The sequence below is a fragment of the Musa acuminata genome, chromosome BXJ2-3, assembly GCF_036884655.1.
Source record: "Musa acuminata AAA Group cultivar baxijiao chromosome BXJ2-3, Cavendish_Baxijiao_AAA, whole genome shotgun sequence".
Lineage (NCBI taxonomy): Eukaryota > Viridiplantae > Streptophyta > Magnoliopsida > Zingiberales > Musaceae > Musa > Musa acuminata.
Genome location: NC_088340.1, coordinates 3,152,696 through 3,163,147, shown reverse-complemented (window position 1 = coordinate 3,163,147; position 10,452 = coordinate 3,152,696). Strand labels below are relative to the sequence as shown.

At 45.4% G+C, this 10,452-nt stretch overlaps 4 protein-coding genes across 4 annotated transcripts; 1 reads left to right on the top strand and 3 right to left on the bottom strand.

Annotated features, from left to right (window-relative positions):
- Positions 1 to 999: 999 nt before the first annotated feature.
- LOC103976905 (cytochrome c oxidase subunit 6b-2) lies at positions 1,000 to 4,240 on the bottom strand. Its single transcript, XM_009392258.3, has 4 exons — positions 4,105 to 4,240; positions 1,768 to 1,856; positions 1,589 to 1,670; positions 1,000 to 1,352 (listed from the first exon to the last, which is right to left on the bottom strand). The coding sequence occupies exons 1-4, from the start codon at positions 4,111 to 4,113 to the stop codon at positions 1,299 to 1,301; spliced, it is 234 nt and encodes a 77-aa protein (XP_009390533.1). The 5' UTR covers positions 4,114 to 4,240; the 3' UTR covers positions 1,000 to 1,298.
- A 1,494-nt stretch (positions 4,241 to 5,734) lies between these two features.
- LOC135606594 (glycine-rich cell wall structural protein 2-like) lies at positions 5,735 to 6,202 on the bottom strand. The gene has a single exon (XM_065097632.1). The coding sequence runs from the start codon at positions 6,200 to 6,202 to the stop codon at positions 5,735 to 5,737; it is 468 nt and encodes a 155-aa protein (XP_064953704.1).
- Positions 6,203 to 7,671: 1,469 nt separating this feature from the next.
- Positions 7,672 to 8,094, top strand: LOC103977340 (uncharacterized). Its single transcript, XM_009392834.3, has one exon. The coding sequence runs from the start codon at positions 7,672 to 7,674 to the stop codon at positions 8,092 to 8,094; it is 423 nt and encodes a 140-aa protein (XP_009391109.2).
- Positions 8,095 to 8,190: 96 nt separating this feature from the next.
- On the bottom strand, positions 8,191 to 9,996 carry LOC103976907 (UDP-glucuronate 4-epimerase 1-like). Its single transcript, XM_009392260.3, has one exon. The coding sequence runs from the start codon at positions 9,664 to 9,666 to the stop codon at positions 8,335 to 8,337; it is 1,332 nt and encodes a 443-aa protein (XP_009390535.3). The 5' UTR covers positions 9,667 to 9,996; the 3' UTR covers positions 8,191 to 8,334.
- Positions 9,997 to 10,452: the final 456 nt, after the last annotated feature.

Here is a 10,452-nt window from a genome sequence, read left to right as displayed (position 1 = left end):
AGCAGTCCATCCGACCGTCCGTTTAGCTCAACAATAATAATAATAATAATAATAATTTCAAGGTAAAGATGAGGAGGAAAACGAGAACATAAAATACGAAATGCGATGAAGACTACGCTCGGTATGTGCGAGACGTCCGCAGTGGTAAGTGTAGTGGAATATGGCCGTGGGTGGACACCATCTCCCACATTATATAATATTCTCTAATTAAAAAGGTAGTATATATCTAATCTATATATAGATTTTTTTCCCATGAACATCTTGGTGATGTTGTGTGAACGCACGCACCTTTGATTTTAGTAGATAATTATTTGATCTTTTGTCATGTCGACAATAATGCATCGAGTTGATACAAAGGAGCAACTTATATAGAAAAAAGACAACAAAATAAAAAAGAGTTTTCTTGTCTTTTTTTTTAATGAACCCTGCCAAATTTGTCCATGATCAGAGCTGTAAAGTTTCCTTCATGGTACTGAAATGTCCAAACCAGGCACTTGAGATTGACGTTTTCACATCAGTTTTGTTTTGATGCTACATCAGCTCTTGCACAAATGTATAGATTCTGGACTAGTATCAAATCAGTACTTTAGGTGAACCCTTTTGATCATAGATGATCCTAAAAAATCATTATCCTTCGTAGAAACTGATCTTACCATTGGTGATATGGAGACTTAAACTGGTCTCGACAATATATATAATATGGATTCCGTAGAAATCCATGTAATGCAAGCAAACTATGCGATGTTCATATCCAGAATGGTAACCTGATATAAATAACCAGTACAAAAAATTTAGCTAGCACAGAAACTATGCTATGGATGACATAACATACGATAAAACTTTATTAACATGTGAAATGAGGAAGAACAGAGTCATGTTACCGCAGTTAGTCCTCCTAAAATGTTCCACCGGAGATCCAATTGTAGGGCATGCTACTCTTCAGGCGGTGTCCCCTCCCCTCTGCCGCAATAATTAGATGTGGTCATCACAGAACAACTGTGCAGGCAACAAGATTCAATTGTCGGGTCCATTTCTTAATTACAGAAGCAGAGATTTTGAATGAGCTGACCAACAGAAACATGCAAGCCGACAACAGACGCAGTACTTGAAATAGAGACAAAACCTGGACATAGATTTATCCTCTTATTACAGCACAGTACTCCAAAACATCAGAGACGGCAATTCTGAACTGATCATGTAACATTCAAACTAAAGCAAACGATTGAGTTTGGAACGACGTTTTGATTCTTGAAACACCACGATCAGGGGAAGAGGTTGTCTTCTCATGCTTCTGACCATTACAGGGGACCAGGAAATGTGCCATTTGCCCTTTGCTCATTCCACTTCTCAACCTAGGTCATAAGGTGAAAGATGGTGAAAAAGCCCACCAGTAGATGAATGAAAACTTGTTGAAAACACAGGATCTAATCAGATAGATCAAATAGCCCCAGGCATCATCAGAGAACTCATGAACAATTTGTAAACACAACAAAAATAGTTGATGCCAAGACAGACCTTATGGCCTTGAAAAGATGATAAAGTTAATCACAAGTATCGAGGGTAGAAATAAGAAAGCATAACGACTTACCCATTCCCCCGGGCAGAGAGATCTATAGTATTTGGCAAACTTATGACAATCAGGAGTCTCCTCACCCTTAGCTGCCACACACCTACAATGTAATATACATCAGACTAATACGAAAGTTGATATTAGATATTTACACTAACGTATTCTGTACCAAAACATTCTCAGCTGTTGAACCATACTTGTGATATTCGATGTAGCGAGTGAAACAGTGCCTGGTTTGATTTGTAGTGGGAAAGCGAAAATCGGCTGGTGCTGTTTTCAACTCAATCTAACAAAGAGAAGCAAACCGTATCAGATACATAAGAACAAGTTTTTTTTTTTTTAACCAAGCTATTTTATAACAACTAGGCCAACCATGTGAATTAATGACCAAATAGACACAAATTTCAATTGGTCAATGCAGGAGTAAATATGCGTCTAATGAATGACAGTTATGACTGTTATAGACAAGAAATACATTACTGTTTTTTGTTAACCCAGCTGCATGGGAGTGTAGAATACGATTCACCTCCTAAAGAGTCAAATTTTACTCTCAAGTCTGAGGATCATGGGAAGCAAGTTATGTCGAAAAGGCTCTGGTTTTTATCGGTTGCTCCTTTATGACCTAGGAGATCAGAGTTCGTATCACGGAAACAGCCTCTTTAAATATTTAAAAGTAACGCTGTGTACATTGATCCATCCTCAGACCCCGCACTGGCAGAACCTCATGCTCTGGGTACGCCCTTCGACGTGCGGAGTTAATAAGAAAGATAAGAGAAAACAATGTCTTCATTGGTGACCAATTAATTATAGCTTCAATAGAGGATAAAGTAATGGAGAATGTTTTATGAGGGCACCTATAGATTTTGTAGTTAGAAGATATGAGATAATTACTATTAGTAATACAAAAAGAGGTGGAAGGCGACCTTAAAAGACTTTCCCAAGTAAAGATTAAAATACTTTAAATTTGACTAATAGAGGCAAAAGATCCATTCAATCAACCTTAAATAATTGGGATATTACGGCTTTTTTTTTGGTTTGCTGTTGTTGTGAATTTTATCACATGTATTTTTAATAGACTGCATGATTTAGTATCTTCCTTAGCTTAAAAGCAAGATGATTTTTAAGAACACTGTTATTATATTAAAACTTAATAATTTACCTCACAAGCTAAATACCATAATACAGGAATTCCTCATTTGTTCTTTTACATAGGTACCAAATACTTTTCCGTTAATCCAGCATTCTTCTATTTATTAAAATATTATTGGAAGAAAGTTAGAAAACAGATTCAGCCTGTTGTCCTCTAAGCACTTTTGCATCAAGATTATTCAGAACAAGTCACCTTCGACCGGATTTGTAGTTCATGTTTCATTTCACTTGGCCTATTTTTTTCTCGGTAACAATTTTATTTTTGCAAAATTTCCAGTTATTTAGCTCCAAACTAAATTAACCTGCATGAATCTCATTGAATAATGTATGAAAGGGAACTCCATCTCCCTACTTATAGGTCATTTATTTATGTTCAAAATCTTATCATCTTCAAACTGAATGCACCTAATATTTACCTAAAAACCTAACATTTCTTTTCCAAATTTCGGCAAGCTTGGGAATCTCACTCTCAGCCTCTATTACTAAACTTCTTGTAAATAATATTAGAAGCCTTAAAATTGTTTTCACTAGCAACTTCTTGATTTCTTTTCGACCAATTTAAATCTTTCGATGTTCTCTCCTCTTACTATTCTCACAAAGTTTCCAAACTTCATGACATTCTCTTTTGCACAACCTAATTCATTAACCTTTTAATTTGACCAATCAGCCTGTCAAAGAAACTACATATTACCTTTAATGCCTTTTAAGCATTCCTTTGTTGCCTTTGTAATATTATTGGGACCATCAAAGTCCATGTAGTATTATCGATCTTCCATGTTCTTTTTTATTTTATTTAATAATTAGATCAAGATATCTTGCTTAGTTAGTAGATCATTATCATCGTCCTCCATTGGGTTGCAAATTGTCTAGAAATGAAACAGATGTCCTTGTACAAGAAACATCTTCAAGTCGGCTTTGCATCAGGAAACAACCTTCATCTCGAGTATCCAACACAATACACAAAATTTCTTGATGATGTTGAACATGACAACAACTTCTACCGTACTCTACAACGTTGAAGTACCACTTTTCACACACATGCACAAAATAATCTGTAATAAATCTTTCTAGATATCGCCGCAACCTTAAGCCTAATTGGAAGCTACAGAATCAATAGATCAGCAGTCAAAGAAGAAACCCTAGTATCTGAAATAGACGAAACGAAAAAAGAAAACATCCCAAAAAGACGCCGATTTATTCCTTGATCCGATGGCCATGGGAGGACAGGATGATCTACCAACCAAAAGATCCACAGGCCGACCCGACACGCGAGAGATCCAAATCAAGGCTTGTGATCTACGCGCGCGCGCGAGTGTGTGTGTGAGAGAGAGAGAAAGAAAGAGAGAGAACGAGGAGAGAAAGAATGAAGCAATCGAGCTGAGTACCTCCGCCATCGGAAGATCCCCAAAGCGAGACAGAAACCAACGAAGCTCCCTTCGAACGCGACCTCGCGAATCAATGGGCTGTGCGACCGCGGAGGCACCTAATTAACTCGGCGAACCGGTTCGCGACGAGGCCTCGCGAAAGATCTACACCGTCTATCTTTTTGGTTTGCTAATCTCGAGGATGGTTAGTGTCCCCATTGACGGTCCTGAACTGGAGAGTAGCCGAGCTGGAACGGAACGAAGCCGCCGGTTGCGGTTCGCATGTTGACTTAGATTGGGATTGCATGGCCCGTTTAAGGCCCATATGATCCACAATTGGGCCATTAAAAAAGTTAGATGATGATGATGATACATACTTGAATAACAATTTGGTGAGAAGGTGTGGAGGCATATGATTTGACTAATTCAAATATGTTTTTTTTTTGTTTTTACAAATAATAAGTTAAGATGGTAGGAATTTAATTCAATAATCTTGTGATGATGCAAGAAATTTTTTTTCAATTAAACTAGTCTATGTGAAATCTTATTGTTTACCATAAAAGATTCATATAGCTAATCTTTCAATATTTTGAGATATTATAATTTTGTTGTTGTTAATGAGAAAACATTTACAACTGATGCAGATCGAGTAAAAAAATAATATTCTTGAATATTTAAGAATTTTTAAATGTATATATATGAAATATATGCATATATATGTTAAGTCAAAATTTGGTTGATCAATTGGAATATTGATTTGGGACCCACTGAGGTTCTATTTTATATTTATTTCTAATTAGAATAAAAAATATCGAGTCATTAAGGGCGTCAAAACTCTATAAAATTATATCGAAGATGTCTATCAAACTCTTAAGTTAATTTATAGAGTGAAGTATCAACTAAATGTGTCAAGATTGCTATAGTCAAATGTACACCATGAATTATTGGGTGGAGTGGAATATATCTAGAGGATTTTTTATAGTATGATATTAGGAATGTTATATTGATATTGCGGAAGGTCACACACATCTCCCAATCTTCATGGAGTTATGTTTGTGTTGAATTCATAGAATGTGTAATGATCATGATACGATTGGTAATATCCATCGAGTGGATGATGCAAGTTAAAATGTCAACAACACAACGATCACGTTGTATCAATATGTGTCACAATGTACCACTAATGTGTCATCTACGTAACGTCAAGGTGTCAATAAAATAGTACCAAGGTTTCGATCATGTAATATCAATGTGTTCAACATATAGTATCAATGTATCGGCTACTGCTAAGATATCACTCGCGTCATAATTTCCTTACCAATATGTATGGTACATACGTGAATATATAAGGTGTAGACCACATACCATAGTTGTTTTATTCATTTTAAATTTATTTAAAACTTCGAATTTGAACATAAATTCATGTTTTTTTAATAATTAGTTATAATGATAAAAGGTGGACGTGAAGATGATGAGAAAGGGAAACACCCCATCTTATTGACACAGTGCATGGAAACAACTTCGAACGAGACCAATAGAACAACAGAACAAAGAAAGATACGACCTCCGTAACAACCTAAGCCACAACCTCCCTCCTTATTCGTCCACTATTGAACGAGCCGCATCGACTCAGACTGACTACTTAACGTCATCAGTGACGCCCATCACCGGATCCGGATCCATATCCATAGCCTTCGCCATAACCCGACCCGGACCCGTTTCCATGGCCCTCACCGTAGCCATGGCCCTCGCCGTAGCCAGACCCCGAGCCCCCGCCACGCCCGCCTCCTTGGCCGGCACCGGACCCCGCACCAGAACCAGCCGAAGAGCCTGCGCCTGAACCGCCCGAACCAGCGTACGAGCCCGCGTACGACCCGGCGTAGGAACCAGAACCCGAACCCGAGGCAGAGCCAGACCCGGAGGCGGAGGCGGAGGCGGAACCGGAGCCTGAGCCGGAGGCCGAGCCTCCACCACCTAGCCCGAGGTCGAGACCGAGGCCCAGGCCGCCACCCAGGGCGAGGCCGAGGTCTTTCCGGGCAGGCCGGCACTCAGTGGCGACCATTGCCAGTGACAATGAGAACAACACCAATGCTACAGCGGAAGCTCTCGTAGCTGCCATAGTCAAAACTCTTTTAGTGCAACCACAAGCTTAGAATGAGATGGAGTGCAGTGGCATTGGTGACGAGATATTTATAGGCGATCTTCTTCTTCTTCTTCTTCTCGAGCTAATTATTGAGGCATGCGACAGTCCTGTCAATCATGTGGAAACGGGACGGGGTAAGTTGGAACGATATCGGCCGAAAGCAGAAAGGTGGCCGTATAATTAAGTTTGTGGCTGAGAGAGGTGGTGCAGAAGGTAGTGGTGGCTCCACGAATCCATCATCTCTGTCAAAGGGAGGATGATGCAAGAGGAAGAGAAGCAATAAAGACAACTCTGAGGCCACCCCCCACCCCTCAGGCGCGCACTAAAGTTCCGAAAAGAACACGTAAGGTGGCACGTTATCAGCACTGGGCTCTGCCGGAGTTGGACATCAGATTGTGTGTGCTCACCTAATCACTTAGGTCTCAGTGCATGGCTACGCATGCACAGCGAATCTTACACGTCCATCTGAGAAAGAAGAAGCCAAGAAATAAACCACTGCCCGAGACACCTACCATATACGAGACGCAGGAATGCTGCCACATAGTGCTGCTGTGGTTGCACTATGTGTTGGGAGTGCAGCTTCAGCTGAACTTTCTGCCAAGACATTGTTACTGACTAAAAGAAGGGCATCTTCCCATTAAGATCAACGAAGTAGCATTTCAAGCTTTGACCAGCTGCTCCTAGTTTATCCTACCGATCTGTCAAGGTTAGCTTCATCTAAGATCGATATCAAACAGTGACCGGGTTTCGGCGTAGTGGTTTCCTCTTCATGCGCACTAGAAATCCGAAAACAACATCTCCACAGGCACGTTTTCAGCACCTGAAGTTGCCATTTTTGCTGCACAGGATACTGGAATGTGTTCACGTAATCACTTCGCTTTAAGTGCATGGCTATGGTTGTTCCGGGAATGTTCATCATCTTTCTCTTGGAGCAATAAACTATACAAGAAGCCTTCTACATGGTTGCTGATCTGATCCACCGAGAGGTTTAGACTACGTTTGCCTATGACATGCATACATAGTCACCAAGTGCACCTGACTAAAGTTGCTTTTGTGTATAACGAAGCTCTGAATGGAGAAGAGTACTTATCCAAAACCAATTAGTTGCTTGACTCTCCTGTGGCGTGTGGTGTTTCCCCCGGCAATGAACACTTCAGCGTTGACTTGCGCACTCATGCATGGCGCCCCGGAGGCCACATGGTTCGGCCAAATGTTGACCTTAGTTAGTGCGAGGGACCCAAGTGGATGTTGACTGCCTGTAACGTGTCGTGCGAGAAGAAGAAATTAGCAGCAGCAATTGCTCCACCAGAGAGCTAATTGCTACTGTTAGCCAACTCAGATCATTCCATCTTCTTCGACTCCTCTTCTGCGGCCTATAAATAGCATTTGCCTCGTCTGTTCTTCCACAAAGGAACCACTGCTCCGGTAATACCAAGAACACGGCCATGGCTCATTCGAAGCTCTTGCTCCTGGCCACTCTTCTCGCCGCTCTCTCTGCTCTGGTGGTGGAGAGCCGGGTGGCAAGGATGGATCTTGGGAGCCTTGGCACCGGGGTCGGTCTCGGCACTGGGCTCGGTGTTGGCGTAGATGGTGGTACGGTCTCCGTCTCAGGATCGGGCTCCGGCTCTGGCTCCGAGTCTGGGTTTGGTCACTCCAGCTCGACTTCCAGGTCGGAATCACGTTCGTTTTCGGTGACTCTGCCTGGTTTAGGCTCCGGCGCGGGCTCTTCGGCAGGTTCCGGCGCAGGTTCCTCCGCAGGCTCGGGCGCGGGATCATCGGCAGGTTCGGACGCGGGTTCCTCCGCGGGTTCTGGTGCGGGGAACGGCGAAGGTTCCGGCTCGGGCTGTGGCTCGGGTTCTGGCAACTGAGAGAGACGTACTCGGGTGTTTCTACTGCCATCCTTGATGTATAAATAAATAATATAAAATAAATAATGAGATGGCGATGCTTTGCCTTCGCGTATGTGGAAAATAAATACAGTGACTTCTGATTCGATTAAATGAGGCCTAATTATCTTATACATTCGAATCTCATGCAACGAAGGGGGAAAAAAAAGCCCTAATTTTAAGAAAAAAATGGGTCGGAGATGTAAGGGGAAAGAGGCATCTTTACAAGCTCTTGGCTGAGCCGGCTAAGCCGCCGCTTCTCGTGTTGTAGCCGTAGTAGAGGAGGTACCACCTAACGAACCTTTTCAGGCCGGTTTCCAGGTTGGTGGTCGGCTTGTAGCCCAGCTCGGCTCGAGCCAAACTGATGTTGGCGTGGGTGAAGGGGACGTCCCCGTTGCCCGGCATCTCCACCACGTTCCTCTTCGCCTTCATCTTGAGGTGGTGCTCCAGGATGCCCACCAGCGCCGGCACCGTCACCGGCGAGGTGTTGCCCAGGTTGTAGATGCGGTACTGGGCGGGGCCACGCTTCCGGCCGCCGGTCCCGGTGCTCTTCTCCGCGGTGTCGAGGGAGGCGACGCAGCCCTTGACGATGTCGTCGATGTAGGTGAAGTCGCGGGCGAGGTCGACACGGTCCTTGCCGCGGTAGACGGTGATGGGCTTCCCCTGGAGGATGTTGCGGGTGAAGGAGAAGTAGGCCATGTCGGGCCGGCCCCAGGGTCCGTAGACGGTGAAGAAGCGGAGCCCTGTGGTGGAGAGGCCGTAGATGTGGTTGTAGGTGTGGGTGATCTCCTCGCCGGCCTTCTTCGTCGCCGCGTACAGAGAGGCCGGCCGGTCGGTCCGGTCCGACTCCGAGAAGGGCACCTTCTCGTTGAGGCCGTACACCGACGAGGACGACGCCCACACCACTGCCGGCTGCGGGTCCGCGGACTTGCACGCCTCGAGCAGCGCGACGAGCCCCGCGATGTTGCTATGCACGTACGACGCCGGGTTCTCGATGGCGTAGCGAACGCCGGCCTGGGCCGCCAGGTGCATCACGTGGGTGAAGGGCACGACGTCGAAGAGCTTGGCGAGAAGGCGAGCGTCATTGATGTCCCCCTCCACCACGAACACGCCGCGGGAGTCCAGCAGCGCCACGCGGGCCTTCTTCAGCGAGGGGTCGTAGTAGCTGTTGAAGTTGTCGAGGCCGACCACGCCGTCGCCGCGCTTGCGGAGGGCGATGGAGACGTGGGTGCCGACGAACCCAGCAGCACCGGTGACAAGCACGGAGAAGCCGCCGGGGCGGCGGACGGTGGCGGAGGCCCGGATCTGCTTCTCCCATTGCATCCCGCCCCACGACGCGTCAAAGTACCGGGACGAGGAGTCGACGAAGCTCTGGAAGCTGAGGTAGGAAGCCGTGAGCGCGATCAGGAACAGCGCCCACAGGAACATGGTACTGGTGGACGCGAAGCACTGGTGGAGCTGACGATTGATCGCGTGCGTCCGCTCGATCTTCACCTTCCCGGGCGTGGACGGAAACAACTCGTCTTCCATCGACCCCATCATCTCTTTCTTCATCGTCTCCGCTGTCTTCCAGGCGGAGGAGGCAGAGCAGTGAATGCAAATTGGGTGTTCGAGGAAATGCCGAGCGGGAAGCGAATGCAAATTGGGTGTTCGAGTATTTCGCCTGTGGCAGTTTACCCTCCGCCTATAAATGGCGAGCGAGGCCCGTTTACTTGGAGGCCGAGGAATCGGCCCACCGTCCACCTCAGCCGTGGATAAATTCTAATCACACGACATTTCTAACTGCTTATTATACTTGCCAACCTGGCTTGGAGACGGGATCCACGTGCGCCCTTTAACAGCAGAAGGGTATGGGGATGGGTAAGTCGGGAAGTGGTTCTGCCGAACTGCGAAGAGCTTTTTCTTGCCACGTTGGCCCGGGGGGGGCGGGGGGGAAGACACAAGAGAGGGCGGGGTTCGCGGCGGAGGATACGTGGGGGTTGGCGAGGGGAGAGGGATGAGCGGGAGAGGTCCGAGGAGAGCCGGTGATCGCGAGATGCCGTGGGAGGGGGCGACCCGGCGCTGCCTTGTCCTCCTCCCATTCGCCAGACGCGCGCCGGGCCCTTGTGAGCTTATGGCATCGATTTAACTCCAAGAAACTGTGCTTGATAGTGTTTTTGAATGTCAAAACGAGACTTTCTAATGACTTGGTGACCTACTAAAATGCTGTACTGATCTCCGATGTATGTGCCAAACTTGGAAACATAAGAGGTCAATGGACGTTGAATTCAACTTATCCAGACATCAATCCTCGTCTTCTCAAAGAGAAAACTGCACATGAACAAGTCTTAGTTTTCTCAT

What these genes read in the sequence shown, in the direction of transcription:
- LOC103976905 (XM_009392258.3), bottom strand. An exon ending in CGCTACATCGAATATCACAA is followed by an intron (nt 1,671 to 1,767) that starts GTATGGTTCAAC and finishes ATTACATTGTAG; the next exon opens with GTGTGTGGCAGCTAAGGGTG. An exon ending in CTCTCTGCCCGGGGGAATGG is followed by an intron (nt 1,353 to 1,588) that starts GTAAGTCGTTAT and finishes CTTATGACCTAG; the next exon opens with GTTGAGAAGTGGAATGAGCA.
- LOC103977340 (XM_009392834.3), top strand. Translation starts at nt 7,672, where the DNA reads ATGGCTCATTCGAAGCTCTTGCTCCTGGCCACTCTTCTCGCCGCTCTC.
- LOC135606594 (XM_065097632.1), bottom strand. Translation starts at nt 6,202, where the DNA reads ATGGCAGCTACGAGAGCTTCCGCTGTAGCATTGGTGTTGTTCTCATTG.
- LOC103976907 (XM_009392260.3), bottom strand. Translation starts at nt 9,666, where the DNA reads ATGAAGAAAGAGATGATGGGGTCGATGGAAGACGAGTTGTTTCCGTCC.